Here is a 24,181-nt window from a genome sequence, read left to right as displayed (position 1 = left end):
GGGGCAACTGTTATACAGTAGACTGTTGTCCAGCCACACAAATGTGAGTGGTTTCTGTGCATACATTTTTTTTCCAGCCAGGCAAGCATTATTAACAGCTCAACAACAATTTACAGGCAGGCAAAGGAAATGGACAAGGGTATGGAACATGGTCAGTGAGGAATGTGGTCTGGGGAGAGGGAATATGGCCTGGGAAGAGGGTCAGTCTGAGAGACCTGGAGGGCTGCATTTGATCCCCGGGCCTGAGTTTCCTCTCCCTGCTATACATAAAAACAGAATTAGACAAATTTCTGAAGGACAGGTACTGTAGTAGCCACCAGAATACCAATTGTTGAGCAAACCACAGAGGAGGGCTCTTGCTTCTGGGAAGCCCCCAGGTAAGTACAAGGGCATCTGCCTCGTCAATATTAAAAACAGGGTCCTGAACAAGATGGGCCCTTAGTCTGATCCAGCAGTGCTCTTTTGATGATCCTTTGCACTTGTTTATAAACTAGGACTAAATCCTCTGCAAACAAATTAGGGGAGTTGAGTATCTAGGTTTTGTTAATTCCCTTGGCGAGAGTCCCCCCCCCCCGTAAGAAGTGCAACGGAATGCTTATAACTTTGGGGGAAAGGGAAACAGGAGAGAGAAAGAATAGCAATGGAAAGGAAAGGAAGGGGTGACAATTACTAAATAAAAAATAACAAATTCTCCAGCCACATCATATGGCACAGATTGGTTCCACACTGTTGAGAGAGATTTCTGAAGAAATGAATGCAGACCGCTATCCTAACAATGGAGGATTCATAGGTAGCGAATGAAAATCAGCCAGAGTAGTTCAGCAGCAGTTTGAGAAGGAACTGCCAGGAGCAGGTTGATCTATGAGGAGCCTGGCAGAAGTGCTGTCTCAATAGTCTGGAGGGTGAATGCAAATTACGTTGCTGAAAAGAGGCTCTTCACACTTTTAATCTTTCCTCCTGTGGAACTCCCAAGGGTTGGAAGATCTTAGGGTTGGTTGCTTTTTATTTCTTCCAAAAATCAAACAGAGTAGCCCAGTAGATCACATCAAAATTGAGTAGCCTTTAAAATACCTGGTATTTAAATACAGGTATCCCTCTGTATCCGACCCCATCTCTTGCCACTAACAGTTGCTTTATATCTCTGACTGTTTCACCTCACTACTCTCCAGGAGTACTGTATGCATCCGTATCATTGAACACTTCTGCAGCCCTATTCCCCAAATCCAGGAATATTTTGGTAATGTTATATACCCTGCCCTGAAGAGACCCGATGTGATGGCCTGGGATTCAGACTCGGATGCTGAACCTGAGGGATCCCAGCCTGCACAGGATTCTCCGCCTCCAGAACCAGCAGAGCCAGGGCTAGGGCGTGAGCCTGAAGGGTCCTCACCTGTGCTGGGTCCTCAGGTGCAGGGCATCTGCTGAGTCTGCTCTGGCCCCTGATGGGATGGAGGACCCATTGCCTGCAGGTGCTCCACTCCCAGCCCCGTCAGAGGAAGCTGAGGTTGCCCCTGGCTCCAGTAACCGACCAGCCTCTCCTGAGCTGCAGAGGCTCAGGGCAGAGAGGCGAAGGGAACTAAGTTCCTGCAGGAGTGCTCGCCTCCAGGCCAGAAGGAGAGGCGAGTCACCAGAGGATCAGGGCTGCCCTATGCCTCGGGGCAGATAAAAGCCAGCCAGCCCCAGCCCCAAGTTGCATGAGCAACACAGTTGCTACCGTGTGCCTGCCTGTGTCCTCGTACCTGATCCCAACCTGTACCTTGCCCTGCTTCCTGACCCCCTGTTGGACTGCTGACCGCGCCCCATTTGGCCCCGGGTGAGTTTCTGGTTATCCCACCCGGAGTCCTCAAGGCCAGGCCCCCCCAGGGCCAGCACACCTTGGAGACCTGTGAATAGATGTCTATCCTACAGAATGTGGAAGGGAACTGGGAGGCCATATCCTTCCCAATGAAGGATTTGCAATGCAGGATACAACAGCAGCCATCCCTGAGATGTGGCCTTTGCAGCCTCTGCTTAAATGACTCCAGAGAAGGAAAGCCATCTAGGGATAGGTGAATCCGCCAGATTTCCACATCACTGTGCAATTAAAAAAAATATCATAAAAAATCATCAGCATCTTAATGCAAAATTCTCCCAATATATGTACTTTTGCAAGCCATTTCTCCTAATGTAAGAACTTTTTGTAGGTTGTTTTCATTCATATACTGCTATACACATCCCTGAAGAACTGCATTGCAAAATTTGGAGCACAGTCAATTTCGAGGGGAAGTTTGAATTTTACGCATATTGTTTTGGGAATAGCAAATTACGTAACTTTGCCTTTAAATGCAAACTGAAACAAATCTCTCTCCCGTCCCTACTATCTCCCAAGGCCATCTGCTGCACTCTAAAACAGTTCTTCTTAGTCTTATTAAGAAGTTTCTTCTGAAGCTTAGTCAAGATCCACTTCCCTACAATATCCACCCATTGATTGGAGTCTTTTTTCTTTTAAAAACAGCTGGGCATAGAGAGAAATTGGCTAGGGTTTAACTCATTCCTCTTTGCCATGCTCCTGCAGCAAACCAGCCCCCCACCAGCTGCTATTTGTCCCATTAGTTACAAACATGCATTCCCCAAAGGTTAAAAAAGCAGGGAGATGGGGGAGAGTAGAAACAGTGCATTGAAGGGGTCAGATTCACTTCACCAACACCATGGTTCTTACACCCACAACTGCTTCTGACTGAAATGTGATGGGAGATCTTGTCCAGCTCCATGGCCATGGATACCACAGTGTATCAATTATATAAACAAACATAATAAACCCATGTCTACTCAGAACTAAGTCCCATTGATTGCAACAAGCCTTTCCCCAATTAAGTGGCACAGGATTGTAGCCAAGAAAAAGGAAAGAACGTGAAGCATTTCAGTGCCTCCCCTGGAATTAAGGAATTTCCTCTTTTTCAGAGATCTAACAGTAACTCAATAAATATCTGCCGCCTTCTGCTTTGTTGCTGCACCGGGGGAGAGCGGGGAACCGCTAGCTTTAAGCTTTGGTTTGAGAACACTGGTCAAAAGTATTACTCATAGAAACAAATCCTGAGGGCTTCCCTTTGATGGGAATTCAACCATCAATGTGTGTGATATTTTACGAGGCAAAACGTAGTTAAATAGAGAGTTATTAATGCACCCTCTTGCTGCAAGATCACACATGCGTTCTGATTACATCTGGCAAGAGAAGCTGTTGCCCACAGTAGTTAATTTCATAAAAAGAACATCCATGGAATAAAATAATGCACAAAAAACAGAAGGCACCGCCTAATGTCAGGCTAATTGTTCAGCCCACTCTTGTTCCTAGCTTAGTCTTGGGCGTTACGTCATTTTATTTTAGAAAATAAATAAAATGCCACTTGTTTGCAAGAAAACTTCTAGGCAGTTTGCAGAAATACAAAACGAAACATTAGACTTATCACTATAAAGACATGTAGGTTTCTAAAAATATTCAGAAGACTATTAAAATCAACAGCAGCTAAAAGGAAATAGCACACCAAGTGTCTGGATAGGCTTGCGTAAACCAAAATGTTTTAAGCTGGGTACAGTGAAGGTGCCTGCCTGATGTCAATAGACAGGGAGAGTCAAAGTGTAGGTTCTGCCACATGGAAAGGTCCAATTTCCTATAATGAAAACAGGTCCCAGGGTAGAAGCCTGAACAACCCTTTCTCAGGTGCCTCCATACATGAAGAGGAATCATTCATACAGTGGGCTTCTCTTATGGCCCCACCTTCTATGCATGTAGGCTTCTCCCTTATAGACATCCATAACTAACACACAGGTATCAGGGGCAAAACCAGCCGCATTCTAGGTGCTGTTCCCCTTCCTGTGATTCACACACAAAAGGAACTAGAGTGAGATTAGTTAATCTACTGACAATAGATTTCTGTCTGACTACACTCCATCTCTCTTAAGTCCAAAGTTAAAGAAGTGCATATAAGCTCAAACAATTATGTAAAAGAATTCCTCCCCCCCCCCAATACGGGGCATTTTTAATTATTTGCTTCAATTAAAAGTTGATTTCGCAGCAAAGATTTTAATTTGCCGGCAGAGGCGCAGCAAGCCCAGGTGGTACCCAGTGCAGAATTTTTTTTGTCACCACCCCCCACGCCGCTTTGCCGGGGCGCTGGCAAAGCTGCGCCCTCTTGGGAGCCATGGCTCCCATCAGTCCCCCTCCCTCCCTCCCCGGCTTGATGTAAAGCAGCAAAGCAAGAGCCGCTTACATTGAGTCAGGGTTGGAGGGAGGCTGGGAAGAGCGGGATCCTCTGCATGCGGCTGCAGCAGCACGATGGCAGCTCGTGCCGCCATGGCGGGGCGCCGCCTTGTCACCCCAGAGATGTGCCACTGGGAGTGCACCGCCCCCACTGCCCCCCAACTGCAACGCCACTGTGTGCCGGGTCACGATGAAATAAAAACAGACAGAATTGGTTGTAACCTAATACCTCAAGATTTTGCCATGCATCAACTAAAAACCTCTTAATGCCTTTGGTTAATCTTGCTCTATATTGGATACTGTTAGAGATATGGGTCCATCTGTCCCCAAGCATCAATTTGGCAACTATGCACTGATTCTATCATTTGCAGAGTAACAATCAATACTGGAATAATGTTTGCATAAATAGCTATGCTTTGTGGGAAACCTTTCGGAATAATTCCAACACTGTGGTCTTTCCACAACATGTGATGCAATAATGTTGCTTCCTTGACTTTAATTATCAAAAAACACTGCATCAGTACTGTGTGTGCACATGTCTTTATGGATAATTGCGCTCTCAATAAAACATTTAAGCAGGCTATTTTAGGATAACTTTAAAGGGCCAATGGTCTTTTGGCAATTTAGCAGGTTATTTCGGGATCATGTCAAATACTTTGTTTTGTTTTTATCTCTTTTCATAGAATTGTAGAATTGGAAGGGATCCCCAAGGGTCATCCAGTCCAGCCCCCTGCAATGCAGGAATCTCAACTAGGTCATACATGGCAGGTGGTCATCCAACCTCTGCTTAAAAATACTCCAAGGAAGGAGAGTCCGCCACCTCCCATGGGTGTCTCTTCCGCGGCCAAACAGCTCTTACTGCCAGAAAGTTCTTTCTGATGTTTAGTCAGAATCTCCTTTCTTGTAATTTGAAATCTTTTAAATTTAAATAGTATTGTTGTTTTTAAAAAGGGAAACAAAAAATTAACATACCTAGATTCTTCCGTCATGTAACAATACCTCATATTCAGTTGTACAGATGATTTAAACCAGGAGGAGAAATTGGGAGAGGACTGTCCCCAAAATAACGAATAGTCCAGATATTACATGCTACCTTGCATATATCACAGGAAAAGAATCAGAGGTGCAATGTGGTGCACAGAGCCAGTCCTACCATTTGGCAGGGTGAGATAGCTTCCTCAGGCAGAAGATGCTGAGGAGTGGCAGTCAGGACCGGGCTGTGTGTTGCATGTGTCCTGCCCTGCCCTGCCCTTAAGCTTGCCTGTGGAAAGTTAAGACTGAACTGCCTGTCCAGTCAGCTTCTGGGCGAGGCCATCTTGTTCTTTGACTAAAGACATCCACTATACTACCAAGCAAAAAGGATGCTTTTACCTCCACTTTCCAGAGACCTGAGGTGGGTGGTGGTAGGAGGGAAATTGAGCCAGAAAGAATGGGAAGTCTAAAGGTAAAGGTAAAGGGACCCAGTCGCGGATGACTCTGGGGTTGCAGTGCTCATCTCGCTTTACTGGCCAAGGGAGCCGGTGTACAGCTTCCAGGTGATGTGGCCAGCATGACTTAAGCCACTTCTGGCGAACCAGAGCAGCACACAGAAACGCCATTTACCTTCCCACCGGAGCGGTACCTATTTATCTACTTGCACTTTCACGTGCTTTCCAACTGCTAGGTTGGCAGGAGCAGGGACCGAGCAACGGGAGCTCACCCCGTCACGGGGATTCAAACTGCCGACCTTCTGATCGGCAAGCCCTAGGCTCTGTGGTTTAACCCACAGCGAAACCCGCGTCCCAATGGGAAGTCTAGCAGCTGCCATTAACAATTTTAACAATGCAAAAATGCAGACGAACCAGGGTCTGTAATTTTGCCAGAAAATAGGGACTGTCTTTCTTCAAACAAATAGGAACACGCCTGCTTTGGTGAGGGGAAGGGGCGACTCCAAGGAGCTGGCATTTCAAACACTGAAATGGATTTATCACTATCTTTCAGACAGCTACATGTGGCAGCTTCACCATGATGGATTTCATGGAGCTGTCATCGCTGCTGTTGCTGCACCTCCCACATCCATTTTGATTACAGACTTGCGAGAGTCAGCTTTTTCAACCTGCTGTCCAAAGCAATGGTTAGTTGCCTCCTCTAATGAGCCTAATTTCATACGGTTCTCATTAATGGGAGAGATCAGCTGCTCTTCTTATCAATACTCATGTCAAGTGAAGGTTCCAGCCTTCTCTCTGACAGAGCTCTATTGGGAGGGTCAATTCATTGCTATCGTGCCAAAAGGCTGTGTGTTTAGCATTTGGCCCAGAGATGGTTCAGAGAAGAGAAGGCTTGCCGTATTTTCTTGTGGAACAGTGGTGATACAGAGCAGCTGGCCTGAGGGTGATGAGTTCAAGAGGAGCTCATACCTTTCCTAGCAAAACGTTCAGGAACTCCTACCTCATGGTTTGAGAACGCCAGTTGTGAGAATGTAATTAAAACCAAGCAAATAAATGATTTTTTAAATTAAAAAAACACAAGGTTCAATTATTATTAATATGTGAGAATTATTTGTGTTCTAAACGTTGTGGTAATATTTCCCTTCACCCTGGGCCTTCAAGAGGGCTCTATTTGAGCTATAAACAGAGTGGGCATATTAAAAAATTTAAAAAAATGGAAGTCCCAGATGCCCATTTTGTAGCATCAAAAACGTTTCGCCTCTAGGTGCATCAGGTTAATTAAACAACTGCCCCATGATCCCCCTTGCTCACAGAAGATTTTGGGAGCATACTCTGTTCACATGAGTTGCCAGTTCATGCCAGAATCAGCAGCAGAGCCTGGACCAGCAAATGGTCTTCTGAAATGGTGAGTGCCCCTTGACCTGTTCTGCTCCACGCAATCAGCTCAGCCTAAAGCCTGCGCTGTAGAGCCGGCTAAACACACAACACTCCTTCCACTCCCTCTGTCATGGAAGTTGCACACTTGCAAGCATGGAGCTGCTCCTAGCATCTCTCCTCCCTCTTCTTCATCTGGCAGATCCTGCGCAGATGTTAATGAGACGTTTTGAACACTGTTACAGACCTGCTAGGCTCACCAGTATTTAGAACAGCTACCTAATTTCCCCACCCCACATTAAAAAAAAGATACCACAAATTCAGCCACAAGATGATCTCAGCTGATTTTGTGATGCCTGAAAGGAACACAGGAAGATGCTTTATGCTGAGTCGGAAAACACTGGTTCATTTAGCTCAGACTGACAGTGGCTCTTCGGGGTTTCAGACTTTTCTAGTCCCATCTGGAAATGCCGAGGATTGAACTTGGGACCTCCGGCATGCAAAGCGTTTGCTCTACCACTGAGCTATGGTCCTTCCCCCTAAGCATGCATATACATGACAGGCTCTGGGCAGCCTTTGACAGGCAACGTGGCTTGACACATATTAGACCTGCATTTAGAGACTTCAGCAAGAAGACACATTAGGGACTTGGTTGACAGGGATATGCATGCAAATGGGGCATGAAGAGAAATGAAGTGGAAACGGAAAACATGCACTAATCAAATAATTTGGACCAAAGTGCATCGCATTCTTAATTAGGCTAGCACGCACTAACTCTGCAGCAGCAGCACATGTACTTCCCAGATTGTGGCTCTGTGGCAAAGCCAATTTTGCCACCTCCATTCACAGGGTCAGTGTAATTGGGCATTCTGGTCTCTCCCTGTTTTATACCTTCTTCCAGAAATGAAGTGTCATAAAAGCAAGGCTTCATATTTATAGAGGTCAGGAAGGTGCAAACAAGGAGCATAAGGAGGAGTGATGAAAAATGTAAATAAATCCAAATACGAGAATCTAGCTATGCCTTAATTTACTCTGACCATGAGCTCTTTATTAAAGGGGTGGCCTCTGGCAGAAAGGTCACTCTACCTGTAGTTCCTCCATTATGAAGTACCCTCCCGTTTCCTTTGCTACAAAGATATTCTTCCTGCGCAGCTCTCCCCTTGCCTACTGCCACACATGCTGCTCTAGTGTGCCTGCTATATTTGAGAAACAATTACCGTATTTTTGTGTGTATAAAACGATGTTTTTTGCTAAAAGAAAATTAGACAAAAATTGGGTGTTGTCTTACACAGGGATAGTGAATGCAGAGGGGGGATGTGGAGCAGCAAGCAAGAGATTGACAGCAGTGATTGGGCGGGTGATTGGTGGCTACAGCAAGGCCTGCTGACGATTGGCTGTGGCTGCAACAATAGGGCAGGCTATTGGCATTTGCAGCGAAGTGTGAGATCGACATTGGATGTGGCAAGCGATTGGCAGTGGCGAGCAGATGGATGAGCGATTGGTGGAAGTGACCTCCCCCACCCCCCAAAAAAGCTAAACAACTTAATTTTGGGTTTTAAAATATAGTGGTCGTCTTATACATGGGGGCGTCTTATACACGGGAAAAATACGGTAACAGACTGGTATTGGTATAACAGCAAGGAAAGCAAGTCTGGTATTTATATGTCAAAAAAGTGTATGCATTTGTGGGCTACAGGTCTTCTAAGACTTGGGATTTCTTACCTGTTATATAAAACAGGATGGGGAAACAGTGGCATCCCATATGCTGGCTGGACTCCATCTCCCATCAACCAAAGCCAGTGTGGCAAAAGTCATGGATGCTGGGAGCTGGTGTCCAGCAACATGCGGAGGGTTGCAGATATTCCACCACAACTACGCAAGATCAGACTTGACCCTGCAGGCAACTCTCCATTTGTGCACATTCAAGGCATGCGCGACCACACCCACACACATATCACCGCAAACCCAGAAGTGGCACAAATGCAGCAAAATGGCATGAAAACAGCGCCTAGCAATCCCACAAGCCTTGGCAAGTGTAATCCTAAGAGCCCTGGCACAGACCATTGAGTCCTGTGGAGAGTTGGGAGCTTGAAGCAAGGAGCTTTGGAGGGAGCAATTTTGGTGGAGTTTGGCAGATCTTGTAAGTGCTGCTGGGGTTTATTTAAGGGGTTTTCAAGGGTTTCCAGAGGTTTAGAGGATGTTTGCAGGCTTTTTCAATAGTGTTCCCAATATATGCGATTCACAGGAGCTGACTCCTAGGGGCCCAGGTCCCTTCAGCCCCTGGAATAAAATATTTGAGCCCCTTCCCAAGACTGATGAGCATTGCCATTCAAATGGTGTCTGTGCACCACGTCTTGTGATCAATTATGCATGGTGGGGCTTACCTGCTGCCACCGCCCACTTTATTCAAGTTGGCATCCCTGACGCAATTTCACTTAAACACGCAGTGCCTCAGAACATAACAGGTACCTGAGTAAATGGGGAGCTGCATGTATCGCATTATTCTGCGTTTTGCAAGTTGAGCACATGTTTTAAGGGAGAAGGCTGCAGCTGATGGGAAAGACTTAATACCAGAGACCCCAGAAAGCCACTGCCAGCCAGAATAGACAATGGCGCAAGGCAGCTCCCTATGACACATACAGTTAGCCAGTATGCACAAAATGTCTTGCTGCAGCACACAGAGGCAGTTCCAACGTGTTTCCACACAACGGTCTTCTTATTCTAGTGGGAAGTGGTGCTCAGTCTCCTGTCCCTCAAAGCTAGTGGCAGCAACTTGAGTAAAACTGGGAGCACCCAGCTTAGCAGCACTTCTTGCAATAAAATCCTAATGAAAATAAATTGATACGTATTTACCCATATGCCGAGGAGCATATGGTTAATGCGGTTAGACATCGCTAACAAAGTTAAGTCTCAGCTAAATTTGCTGGCGTCCAGATAAAGACTGTTCTCTACAGCAAACCAAAACTGACAGTAATTTTAGTGCTGCAGCAGCTTCTTCTTCTTTTTAAGTATCCAATTTTTTAAAAATGTGTTCCTGACCTACCTAGCAAGTTTCACAAGTACAGTCAGGGCAATTTGGTGCAGGTGTTTAGTCATCTTTTGGAAATGCATTTATGGTGCACGCTTCATTAACCTCCTGATGACGAGTGCTGCTGTTGTTTGGCCATCATGAAAACTGACAGTACAGAGCCCTTTCTGTGCATTATGCACAAAAAGAGAGGAAGTGAGTAGACGCTTCGGGCACCACCCACCTTGCACGCAGCTTTCCGCCCCCCAACCCTGTTCCCACTGTTCATGCCTTAGTGTGTTAGCATGGCCATTGGAGATGGTGGAGAAACTTTTGTGGACTTCTTTGATTCTGGAACCTTGCACAACCGGGGCTTCAGAACTGGGGAAGCCTCTGCACAAAGAGGTAAATGTGTAAATGCATGAAGGATTCCCCATCTCAGTCAACCCCACCAGCATATGGTAGGGCTGGGGGGAAGCCAAGGGGCAAGGCTAAAAGCACAGGATTGCTGCCACCTCCCCCCAGTGTGGTGAGAGCCAGTGTGGTGTAGTGGTTAAGAGCGGTAGACTTGTAATCTGGGGAACCGGGTTCGTGTCTCCACTCCTCCACATGCAGCTGCTGGGTGACCTTGGGCTAGTCACACTTCTTTGAAGTCTCTCAGCCCCACTCACCTCACAGAGTGTTTGTTGTGGGGGAGGAAGGGAAAGAAGAATGATAGCCGCTTTGAGACTCCTTCGGGCAGTGAAAAGCGGGGTATCAAATCCAAACTCTTCTTCTTCTTCTTCTTCCCCCAACCCGCCTCAACTTCCCTCTTTGACTGAGCAATGCATGAAGAGGGCTTTGAGAAATATTACTTTCAAAGTATGGGCTGAGAACAAGAGCTCAGTTGGTAGAGCATGAGACTCTTACTCTTAGGGTCGTGGGTTCGAGCCCCACATCGGGCAGAAAGATTCCTGCATTGCAGGTGGTTGGACGGACTAGATGATCCTCGTGGTCCCTTCCAATTCTACAATGCTATGGTTCTGACACAATTTCATAATCTTAGCTTGAGAATGCATAATGTTGAACACACACACATACATGGAGCTTTTTTGAAATCTGTGTCTCTATAAGAAAATGGATTTGCATGTGACAGTATCAGCCTCACAAGTCAGTTGGGAAGAAACATAATATGGGTAATTGCACTTTACTTTATGAAATTATACTGCCTGATAGGAGTTGTTGCCTGTTTTCCCATTCTCACAGTCGTCGTCCCCCCCCCGCAAAGAATTTGGGGTTTTTAATTGTGAAGCACCCTCATTTCCAAGACAATTAGAAATGGGTCTTTTGCAGGGTTGCATCCCCTGGTTGAATTTGTTTTCGCAAATGGATCCAAATGGATCTCCACTGTGAAACCAGTGGTGGGGCATTCAGATTTCTCTACATATTGCTAAAATGTAGAGACAGCAGATTAACTCTTGAAACACATTTTCCACACTTGTTTTCCAACCAAGCCGGCCAAGAATACTGTTAGAACTGAGATACATTATCCTACCCTATGCATCAATTAGAAACAGTATTTTTTATATTATGAATACATATGACAACGAGGCGAGAATGGCTTGCCTAGTGCAGCTGATGGTTCACACAATTTTGCAAAGGTTTCAGTATGAGCCTTTTGTACAGGCCCTTGTCCAAATGGGGGAACCAATGGGAAGGGATTTGTTGCTTTTAACTGAGCTAGGCTTCCCTTTTGTTCAGTCTGTGTAAATACCAGACGAGGGCCATGTTAAGTACTCTCCCCTCAATTTCCATTCTGTTAGTCTCTCCAAAAGCAACACAACACCACAACGCAAGCATTTTTACTATCTCTGAAAGTCGAAATTAAAACTAGGGCCGCAGACAATATACCTTCAGCTCATCATTTGTCTCTTCACAGACCTATTCAGTTTATGGTTTCCAGTTTCTACAGCTCCTGTCTCTCAAACCTGGGAGAATCAGAGTTCTAGTTCCAAAATTACACCACGCTTGATTTCAAGCCACTCCATGCACTTGGCAGTTTGTTTTCCTTTGCTTGCTTATCAAAGGGTGGGGGGTGGGGGTGGGGGTGGGGTTGGCAGATGCGGGGTGAGGAATGAGTCGCCTTTTCTGTGTCTTACCCACCCACTGCCACTTTGCCGCCTCCACCCTCCCAACGACTATAGAACAGTTCAACCCGGCCAGACCAAAATCTAAATTGAGACAAAGCTCCCCGCTCTTCCACCCCTCCCTCCAACGCAGCCCCCATTTTCCATTCAGCAGAAGTGGGCCACTCGGAGGCAGCAGCCCAGGAGCTACAAGTAGGCCAGACGAGAATAAACAGCGCAAACAAAGAATATCCTGTCCACTCCGAGAGAGGCTGAAGAAAGAGTGATGTCTCCATTAAAATTCAAGGCAGGGAAGCGGCACGCAGCCTGTCAGCAGCCTAGCTAATAAAATGAAATAAAAAGGCGAGGGGGAGGGGGAAAGTTTGCAGTGGAGAATGAAGGAAAACATTGGGTAAGGTGCAGGTGCAGATAGAGCCACAAGAGCCAGGCACTTCACAGTTTTAAGGTTTTCCTCCTTAAGTGAAAAGGAACAAAGGGCAAATGCAAACAATTCTCATTAAGGTTTGCATTTCCCCCTCCTCCTCTAAGAAGCTCAGGAGGGCCTTCTCAGTAGTGGTGCCCTCCCTATGGAAAGCCCTCCCTTCAGATGTCAAGGAGAGAAAGAAGTACACAACTTTTAGAAGACATCTGAAGGCAGCCCTTTATCAGGAGGCTTTTAATGTTTTTAATTACCGTATGTTTTTAGATCTGCTGTAAGCCGCCCAGAGTGGCTGGGGATACCCAGCCAGATGAGCAGGGTATAAATATTATTATTATTATTATTGATGATGATGATGATACACATGCCCTTCCTGCTCTAAAGAACGCAACAGCCCTGTGAGGTAGGTTGAACTGGTTACCCCGTGGAAGACTGAACCTAAGCCTCCCCAGTTTAAATCCAACATCTCATCCACTCAGCTACAGAGAACATAGGAGACTTATACAATGGATGCATACAGATTGCTGCTAACGCCATGTATGCTCACCTTCAAGCACCAGTGATGGAAGTGCACTGGAGGTGGAATAATTAGTAATGTGTACACATTACTTAGGACGCGGGTGGCGCTGTGGTCTAAACCACTGAGCCTCATGGCTTGCCAATCAGAAGGTCGGCGGTTCAAATCCCTGCAATGCCAAAAAAGTGCAAGTAGATAAATAGGTACTGCTCTGGCGGGAAGGTAAACAGCGTTTCCGTGCGCTGCTCTGGTTTCGGTGTTCCACTGCGCCAGAAGCAGCTGAGTCATGCTGGCCACGTGACCCGGGAAAACTGTCTGTGGACAAACGCCGGCTCCCTCAGTGTAAAGTGAGATGAGCACCGCAACCCCAGAGTCATCTGCGAGTGGAATTAACTGTCAGGGGTCCTTTACCTTTACCTTTTACATGTTACTTGAGGCTAAGATAGTAGTAGTAATGATGACCTGTGTGGGATTGTAGAAATTGGGCTTCTTACCATTGTAAGCCCTGTCCAGAGGGAACCAATTTGATTTGGAACACTGGGAACATACAGCTTGCAGACTCACCCATCTTTGTGCAACTATAGTGGAGAATAGTTAAATTCTCCAAAGGAAATTAATTTCTGGGATTTTTATGGTTTTCACCAGATTTTGCTTCAACAAGCAAGGTTACTGTGAACTTAAAAACACAGAACCCCTCACGCTCATGGATTTACGTTGCATTCAACTGTGAAATGCAAAAAGAAAAATGGCAGGAAGCCGGTAGAAACAGAAATCCAGAAAGAGGCACTGGATCCAGAGAGTGTGTCTTACCTCTCGAAAATATAAAAGGTTTCCAATGAAAGGCAAAGGTGGAGGGTGGCGGATGCCCACTTTCTCCAGCCTGGAGAAGCCGGAGGTGGAATACCTGCAAAACAAGGAAAGTAATGAGGTTTGCACCAAGCCTTGTTTTAAGATTTAATGGATGAAAAGTCTCATGACTAAAAGGCAGATAGCCCTAGAACCTAAGGAGCATAGCCAGAGTGTAAAATCTCCTTCCCTTGGATATTTGCAGTATGAGACTGGACAGGCACCCCTTGGGGACCTTACTGGATTCTGATTCCCAGTCATGGAATATCAAGAAAAGGCGGCTGGTGACCAAATACAGGCAAGGCACTCAGGTTGCAGATACAGTACACCTGATAAAATCAGATTCCCACGCCTCTAGCAATCTTAGAGACCACTCAGACCCTGTTTGTGGCTTTGATTAATGATTTACACACCGTGATCAATTGGGAGGGGAGGATAGGATTATTGATTCTATTATATCATTCCACTGCCTTTGATTGTGTTCATGAGCCATCTGCAACTTAACTGCAGGATCTGGTAATTATTAAGAGAACTGCTCTGCAAAGGGTCAGTCTATTCCTAGCAGGGAGATATCAGAAAGCAATGATGGTCTCCTGTACTGTCCCCTATAGGCACGGAATCCAGAACCATCATTTTATTGATTATACTCAGACATCATGAGTTTAGAAAATCAAACTAGTTAGAAAATATTCTCCTATTTTACAACAAGAATACCCCCTTTCCTCCCTCACAGTTTCCAATTAGCAGAAAGTTTATCATTGCATTAGCCACAATTATTTCAGATTTATAGGCCTAGTAGAAACCTAAACTGAAACCATAATTTTTTGTCTCAAGAAAACCAATAGCCACCAGACAGCAATGGTGATTTGGCAATTCGTAGGCTAGATCTCATGCCAAAACCTTCAGAAATAAGGATATACACAACACACGTACACACTACTGATACCATTACTTCTTTTCAGGAGGTCAGAGACAAGGAGGTCAACATTCACGAAGTCTTCCTTCTTCTAAACTAACCTATTTTGTGTGTGTTTTAATTAATGTATTGTCAACCACGGGAGCCCTTGTGACAGGGGATGTTAAAAATGTAAGTATTATTTATTCATTTTATATTGCGCCAGAAATGTACTAGGTGCTAAATAATAAAGTCCAGAAATAGATTTTCGCACATCTTCCAGTCTTTGACAGAGGAAAACAGGTACAGTGCACTTGCTGTATATATTAAGTGGAACGGTGAAGCAATAAGCAGTGTGGTGGGTGAGCAAAGCAAAAGGAGCTGGTGACAACCCCCCGCCCAGGAATTTGCAGTCTGTTAACATTTACCTACACCTTACTTGCACAATGTAGAAACCACATCTGAAGTTAAGACTTTTAAACTTCTGCTTATTTTTAATGAAACAGATCTTATTCTTCAAATATTCAAAGGAACTTCAGGAATGTTAAAAATGTTGTGTGCACTAGAAAAGTCGGAGGCTTCTGTTCTCAAGTATTATACAGTCTTGTGCCAGGCAAATCAGTACGATTTCTTATTTAATTTAAAACTGCCCTTTCATTATCGTATTCCAGAGCAGTTTACAGAACATAATAAAACAACAATATATCAAAATCAATAAATGCAAACAAAGCCACAGTAGAAGTTATCATTTCACTAAAAGCTCATTATTAAGATCAGCAAATGCTTGGTTAAATGCGTAAGTACCGGTATTTAACAGATGCCAAAACACAATGGATGTTGGTTCTTGCTGTACTTTACAGAGGAAATCTTCCATATTAGAAACAAGGGCCACATTCATGTCATACATTTAAAGCACCACAATACCCCTTTAAACAATAATGGTGGCTTCCCCCAAGTAATTCTGGGAGCTGCAGTTTATTAAGGGTGCTGTTAGGAGACCCCTTATAGAGATACAATTCCTGGAGTTCCCTGGGAAGAAGGATCGACTGTTAAACCACTCTGAGAACTGTAGCTGAGAGAAATAGGACTCTCCTAAGAACTTTCATCACCCTTAATAAACTACAGCTCCCGGGATTCTTTGGGGGAAGCCAAGAATGTTCAAAGTGGACATCATAGTACTTTAAATGTACGGTGTGAATATGGCCAGATCTGATACCTGCTCATAACCAGTACAGAAAGAGCTTAAGCAGATGTTATGAGAGATACACAGATGCTGCTGTAATGTGTCTCTCAGCCCCTTCTTCCACGTAACATTTAGGTCACTGTGCCTCCACTGGTGACACGACGCCATTGTGCCATACACTGTCTTGCCCTGTGGCTGACACCCAGTGAGATGAAGCGCGTGCAGGGTGATGGTGCCTTTGCTGTTTGTCACATGTGCTATTTGTTTAAACCGGACATAATGAGGAAGAAGGAGGGAAACAGAGATGAAGTAACACCAATGAGTTAAGGCCACAGTACAGCTCTTGCACAGCCATTGTAGGCTATGCAAATATAAAGTTTAAGTGACTGACTAAGAATCTATGGCAAAAACCAGCCAGATAGCCTCTACCTCCCAGAATCCCAGTTTAATAGCTAAAACGTTTAAATGTTCGTTTTCCACCTTATAATTTTTGGGTGTGTTATTTGTTTTGCTGCACATGCCTTTGCTTTAGTAAGGAACAGATGAAAGTTGTTATGTATCGAGAGAGGTGGTGCGGTTCTTTTTTTTTTTAAGCTTAAAATGCAATTTCACCAAGCAGTATAAAATTTCATAACATTTTTTCATCATGTAATTACATGCCTTAATTATGTAATTTGACATCTTAATTGCATAATTAAAAGGACATGATGTTTCAGCTTAATTAGACATCCTAATTATTATGCAAGTTCATATGCGCACATTGCGATCCCCTTTGCAAATGCAGATAGATGGATCTTCAGCCATTTTCCTACATGTCAATAGGATGAATACATTCTGATCTGAATATATAAAGATGCACATAGAAATGGAAGGAAGCACCTGCCCCTACAGTAGTATTATTATTATTTGCATCTTAATGATTAGAGCGGGCTGCACTCTTCCATCCCTTACACTTGGCAAAGGCATATCCCACTTCACACACCTGGATAAGGAACAGGTTGTGATCTCAGTGCAGTCCCAACAGCAAATATTAAACTGCTCAAGGAGCCATATTAAGATATCATTTATACGTTCCCTCTTGCTCACACACATAAACTCAGGCACACATGCAGACTCACTAATGCATTTGCAAGTCGGCATACGCGTGCGCAACAGAGCTTTTATATATACACATGTATACTATGCTTCTTTAACTCCTTTAAAAACTTTATCAGCCTCCTTTCCTGCACTGAAGGCTCCTCTCATTGCTCACAGCCAAAGGCCTTTGCAAAAATTCAAGCCTAATTCTAGTTTCTTCCCCACCCTCCTGCCCACTGAGTTCTACAAGGGCAACACTGAAATTGAGGAAGAGGGAGCTGGCTGGCATTGCCTCCCGTTGAACTGAAGGTAAGCCAGGCATAGGCAAACTCGGCCCTCCCGATGTTTTGGGACTACAACTCCATCATCCCTGGCCACTGGTCCTGTTAGCTAGGGATGATGGGAGTTTTCCTATGCCTGAGGTAAGCAGAAAGGCAAGTTCACAAGGACTGGCTGCGTGCAGGCTATAGCTGATAGAGCAATGCCTCTTTTACCCTGATGAACCAGACTCTATTGATAACATATAACACAAGCATAAACTTCCCTACACATCTGTTCACGCTATTCCCCTCTTGCATAGGAACTACTCATCTACTCATTTAAAATATCTTACAGCTTTTTGAAAAACCTCATGCAACATCATGGAAGCGGACCTCCATTTTCCCAATAGTTATTGGATTAGCCTTACTCCGTTATCCTCTCTCATAACAACATCGCTGTATGACCCATAGTACCCCCAAGCAAGATTCTCCTCTTCTCAGAAAAGTGTTACTTTGAATGAAACTGCTGCAGCCCTGTTCCCTCTCATACTAAACTGATAGAACAAGGCATGTGAACCCTTTATCTAAAACATGATGGAGAATGTCTATTGCTTTTGGTTTCCTCATTTTTGGAGCACAGAGCTCAGTATGCTTTACATCAACCTGACAGTGAAAGAATGCTGATAGCCTAGTCCTCCATCACTCTCGCCATTAATCTGTTTTTCACGCTGCTTTTGAAAGATGTGGTGCATTTCCAGGAAGGACACCAGGGCCTGAAGATCAGAGAATCTGCTGGGATTTAAAAATCTGACCCCTCCACATGCTTCAACTGTCCCTATATTTATTTATTTGGGTTTTTTTAAAAAAAAAAAATCTGGTAGTGTGTACAGTGCACACGGGCACTGCCATTCTTGCCATGACTGCCCCTGAGTCTCTAGAAGTTCAGCATCTGAGCAATGGGCAGCTGCTTGTTGACTCTAGTGTACAGGCGTGCATGGGTACAAACAAAAAGGCACGACATGCCTCTTCTGGTGTGCCCTCAAGGTGTAGTGGTAATGCAAAGAGGGTGGAGTGAGGCTGTGCCTCCGGACTCCACCACATGATGCAGTCAGTCCTGGCACCAACATCTGTCACATTAGATATAGCTGACCCTTTCCAGGCAGCCACACTCAATGCCGAAAGGGGCACGATGTTGGGGGAGGGGCAGGGTCGAGGGGGGAAAACACTTATTTCTAAAACACCTTTAAACAAAACAGTAACCATTCTCTTCTTGAATTGTGGCGCCCAGAATTGTACTCCAGGTGTGGTCTGGCCAAGAGAGAAGACACTCCCCTTGATCTGGACACTATACTTCTGTTGATGTAGCCTAGAATAGCATAGCTTTTTTTGCTGCTGCATCACACTCTTGACTCGTGTTAAGCTTATGGTTTACTAAGACCCCTAGGTCCTTTTCACATATGCTACCGGCAAGCCAGTTGTCCCCTGTCTTGTATTTGTGCAACTTTTGTCCCTACTGAAATTCATTTTGTTAGCTTGGGCTCAGTCCTCCAATCTGTTACGGTCATTTTGAATCCCGATTCTATCTTCTGAGACATTAGCTATGCCTAGATAAAAGTTATGATAACAGGCTGAAATATATTATCCAAAGAGCTTTTGACAGTGGCATAACTGCAAGAAACAATTGTTGATTAGTTACAATCCTATGCACAGAACACCACAAAACTTAATTATGTGTATATGTGTACAGGGTCAAAACACTAGATTAAAATCTTGTCCAATATTTCTTCTGCTATATTGAGAAAGTGTAGAGATCTTAGATTTTAAACTTCTGTTTCACAGTACTGTATAAGATTCCAATTTTGACTTACTATGTTTCATAATAGTACCATTATCTGGGTCCGCATGCCAGAGGGAAGAGCAATTTTGGATAATATAGGACAGGATGCGCTTCATAAATAGCTAAGCAGGAAACTGTTAATGGTTTTTGTGGTTATAATTATTTGGGTGGGGGGGTTGTACATTGGAGGCTGTAAATAAAATGGTGTTTATTTAAACATGATTTGAGAAGTTGCTTTGACCAGTTGTAAACCAATTCTGTTCTTTGCTATTCATACGAATTTATCACAGGGTCTATTTAAGTAAAGGATTTGAAACAGCACCTGAAGCCCTATCAGAGTCAATGACTTCACTATCGCCTCATGTATGGGGAGAGGGACGTTTATTTTTATTTTTAAAGATACCAAGCAGGAAAAATGAAGACACACACATCAGAATGTTACCCTTTCCCCACTATCCCAAACCTTTTCCTCATAATGGAAAACAGGAATTTTCACTGAGGAGGGAAACATCCAAGATAGTGTTCACTGAAGCGCTTTCCTCCTAAAGGGCTGATAAAAAGAGGTTTTCGTTTTCAGTTGTGGCTGCTGGCATATTGGCAAGTGCAGGGTGAGCCATCTCTCACTTATGCACACCTGGTTTATGAAAGAGAACAACAAACAGGAGAGATGACTCAGTAGCACTTATGAAACACACACATTCGTCATCTGAAGTTGCTGTTGTTCCCATTGTTTTCTTAGCAGGCTGCAGCTGGCGATGATAAACCAGGACAAAAGGGTAATTGGGTATAGCTCTGTTAGATTACCAGTGTTGGGAGATAAAATATATTCTGGCAGGCCACTGAACTGGCAAAGGATAATGGGCAGTTGCAATGTCAAGATTTCCTACTCTTAACAGCCACTGTTGATTATATTTATAACTTGTCCCTCCCTATACAAGACTCCCTGCAGGCACAAAACTAGCCCACCAGGAATATCCAAAATGGTACCCCCTAGCTGAAGCCAAGATACTATTTAGTTTAGTTATATTTACATACTTTATATCCCAAGTAGACCTGCTGCAAAAAGAGCTTTTAAGCTCTCCACCTTGAAGTGTGCATGAACACGAAAGCTCATACCAAGAACAAACTTAGTTGGTCTCTAAGGTGCTACTGGAAGGATTTTTTTAATTTTTAATTTTGTTTTGACTACAGCAGACCAACATGTAACTCACCTTGCCTAGATTTATCTCGTGCATTTGAACCAGCCTATCTTCAATTGTTTATGGTTGGAATCGTGCTACTTAAATGTGCATAAGACACAATCATGCTGCATTACATTTCATGCGATATGTAAACATTCCCTGTTGTCTGAGGTCTGTTACTCCAGTTACATCTTACAGTGGGTTTATGACCATATAAATAACTCTGCTCTGACCAACCAAAATATTAATAAGCAACCACTGCTCAGGGCGGCATGAGTGCCACCCAGCAAAAGACCACTGGTTAATTTATAAAACCAGGGAAGGAGGTAAAGACGCCATAGATGACCTGGAATCCATATTCTTTAGAGCCAACCTATGCATGTGGGTTGTGGAGCAGTAACTTTGCAGACTATTCTCAGGCTCCATGAATCTGAAGAACAGTCACAACATATAACGCAACAGGCTGCTTAACATAAAACAGTGCAGAAGCTTCACCCTGTAGATAAAGCAGTTGCAGCTAATCTCCAGAGAAGATTTGCACGGTCTATATTTATCCAGGGTTAAGAACAAAACCCTTCAGGCTAACAAGTCAGCAGTACAGCTACTACCTCTTAAATCTTTCAGATCCACAGGGTACCGTAGTTTAAACAAGCACCTGGTTATGCAGTGCTGACTTGATGCTTTCATGCTCGGATTAAAAGTAGCCCCTCCCGACATTTGAGAAGGTCCAGGTTTTTCAAGTGAGAATTACAGGTGCATGGAGGGGAATCTCAACAGGTAACCAGGGTTACTTCTTTCTTCACTCTCGTTTTACATTCTTGTGCCCCTAGAACAATGTCCATTCTTCAAGTTTAAATACCACGTACATTTAAATTACTCCAAAGCTGTCCCAGCGCCCTTTGTGCAGTTTTCTTTTTATAACAATCCTTGTGATCTTGAATAATAAACAGAAATACCTCAGCGTTCAGTTCTAGGGTCAAATTAATAGAAGTGGATGCTGTGGTCAGTTGGGGCCCTTCACTGTTGTGTAATTAGTCAAATGCCCCTTTTTTCTGGAAAGTAGGTATACAGAGAGCCAACTTCCATGCTTCCTTAAAAACTCCCCAGAGCTCATAACATTTTGGGGGGGTCTATAAACAGGGGTCAGGATTCAAGGTCTGCATAACAAAGGGCAAAATGGGTCTTTACCAGGGGTGTCCCCTTTTACCAAGACTAGTTTTAGTCTCGCTTTAAATGTACTTTTTGTGTTTTCAAAATGTTTTGAATTGTTGTTGTTTAGTCGTTTAGTTGTGTCCGACTCTTCATGACCCCATGGACCAAAGCATGGCAGGCACTCCTGTCTTCCACTGCTTCCCGCAGTTTGGTCAGACTCATGTTGGTAGCCTTGAGAACACCGTCCAACCATCTCGTCCTCTGTCGTCCCCTTCTCCTTGTGCCCTCCATCTTTCCCAACATCAGGGTCTTTTCCAGGAAGTCTTCTCTTCTCATGAGGTGGCCAAAGTATTGGAGCCTCAGCTTCAGGACCTGTCATTACAGTGAACACTCAGGGCTGATTTCCTTAAGAATGGATAGGTTTGATCTTCCTGCAGTCCATGGGACTCTCAAGAGTCTCCGCCAGCACCATAATTCAAAAGCATCAATTCTTTGGCGATCAACCTTCTTTATGGTCCAGCTCTCAATTCCATACATCACTACTGGGAAAACCATAGCTTTAACTATACGGACCTTTGTCGGCAAGGTGATGTCTCTGCTTTTTGAGATGCTGTCTAGGTTTGTCATTTGTTTTTTTCCCAAGAAGCAGGCGTCTTTTAATTTCGTGACTAAATTCATTGTAATAACAACTATAACAACTAAATAAGGGGTGGCTGTGTATCCTATTTTTATAGACAGTCATCTTTTAAAAGAGTCCTCTGTCTGAAGGGCTGTCCAGTCCAAGTCTGGTTCAAAGATAAAGAATGGGCCGTGAAACCACAAAACAGGCACACAAGTCATTAGCTACTGTCTTTCAATGCTATGGTGAGCTGTACTGTATTTCTCAGTTTGCATCAACACATAAATTTGCAGATCACTGTCTCTTTTTGCCCTTTTTGATGATACATCTCCTCTCTCTTTTCAGCAAAATGCTGCAAGGTAATGCAGGAGGGTACAGTCATACCTCGGGTTACTTGTGGTTCAGGTTGCGTTTTTTCGGGTTCCGAACATGGCAAACCCGGATGTGTTTACATCCGGGTTTCGCCTGGCGAGCATGCGCAGAAGCGTTCTGCGCAGTTCGCACCTGTTCAGAAGCACAATATCACGCTTTCGCACATGTGCGATATCACCGCTCGGGTTACGGACTTTTCGGGGTGCGAACCGTAACCCGAGGTACCACTCTATAGACTTTAGGGGAATGTTCAAATGCACTCCTTAGTGCTATGAGCTCTTTCCACAGGGAGGCAGCTCTAGTCACTATAATTCTGATATATGCTACACTTTGCTATAGTATTCGGATTTTTGTGTTCAATTAATTGCTTTCAGCTTTCAGTTACCCTCTTTGGGCTTTCTTCGGGAAGGAAAAACAAGATGCAAGCAATAAATGAAATGAAATTATCATCTAGAGTGCTATCAATCGGTTATTTCTTACAGGGAACTCTGGGAAATTTAGTTCTGTGAGGGAAATAGGGGTCTCCTAAGAATTTGGAGCTGTGGTCTAAACCACAGAGTCTAGGGCTTGCCAATCAGAAGGTCGGCGGTTCAAATCCCTGCTCCCATTGCAGGGACCAAGCAACGGGTGAGCTCCCATTGCTCGGTCCCTGCTCCTGCCAACCTAACAATTCGAAAGCACGTCAAAGTGCAAGTAGATAAATAGGTACCGCTCCAGCGGGAAGGTAAATGGTGTTTCTGTGCGCTGCTCTGGTTTCGCCAGAAGCGGCTTAGTCATGCTGGCCACATGACCTGGAAGCTGTACACCGGCTCCCTCAGCCAGTAAAGCGAGATGAGCGCTGCAACCCCAGAGTCGTCCGCGACTGGACCTAATGGTTAGGGGTCCCTTTACCTTTTTAAGAATTCGGCACCCTTAAGTACCCAGGATTCTTCGGGGGAAGCCATGACTATTCAAAGTGAAATAATAGTGCTTTAAAGTATGGTGCTGGTGGTTCTAAGTAAGGAATCAAAAGGAAGAATGAACACGCACCCAAACGTTTCATGCACCAAGTATCAGAAGGAAAGCAACAACTTTGTACTTGAGGGAGACAGAATCTTGCTGGTGTTCAGAAATCACTCTCTTCCTTACTGCTGGTTCAATATTTTTCTCCTTTACACAGTTTGAACTTGTTCTTGGCCTCCACGAGGAGCACAAACACAAGACTTCCATATGAATGAGGCCTTTTATGTAACTCACAGGTGCCGCTGTGTATAACAGTACATGTGTAATAAATATGGCACAGATCCAGCACTCCAGGCACAGCCAATATGTCTTGAAAAGTGACCACCAGGAAAAGTCCAAGGAGGCTATTTTTAAAACCATGAACGCTAACATAACCAATGAGTTTTAGCTGGAAATAAAAAAATAACATATTTGCCAAAGATAAAAAAGTAAAATCGCAGCATTAAAACGAACAATTCAAAATACAACACACAACACACAGAGAACAAAAGCAGATAGTGTTATCTCAAAACATTTCTGGATGTTTTCAGCACTAAGTTTGCCGACATAAACTGTAAAGGCAAGACCTGTTGCACAAACAGACTTTTTACAAGCCACTACAAGTGACAAAACAGGGATGGAGAGAAAAGAGGAGGGGAAGCCAAACTTTTG

The 24,181-nt window shown here is 44.3% G+C and overlaps 1 protein-coding gene across 1 annotated transcript in view; it reads right to left on the bottom strand.

Annotated features, from left to right (window-relative positions):
* TBXAS1 (thromboxane A synthase 1) overlaps positions 1-24,181 on the bottom strand; it is a 197,101-nt gene that overhangs the window by 150,781 nt on the left and 22,139 nt on the right. The window contains exon 2 of the mRNA XM_033161799.1: positions 13,917-14,010. Within this exon, the coding sequence (XP_033017690.1) occupies positions 13,917-14,010 (94 nt within the window). The remainder of the gene's footprint in view (positions 1-13,916; positions 14,011-24,181) is intronic.

This window comes from Lacerta agilis, chromosome 10, assembly GCF_009819535.1.
Source record: "Lacerta agilis isolate rLacAgi1 chromosome 10, rLacAgi1.pri, whole genome shotgun sequence".
Lineage (NCBI taxonomy): Eukaryota > Metazoa > Chordata > Lepidosauria > Squamata > Lacertidae > Lacerta > Lacerta agilis.
Note: the sequence above shows the minus strand (reverse complement) of the source record. Positions and strands in the feature narration are given on the sequence as shown.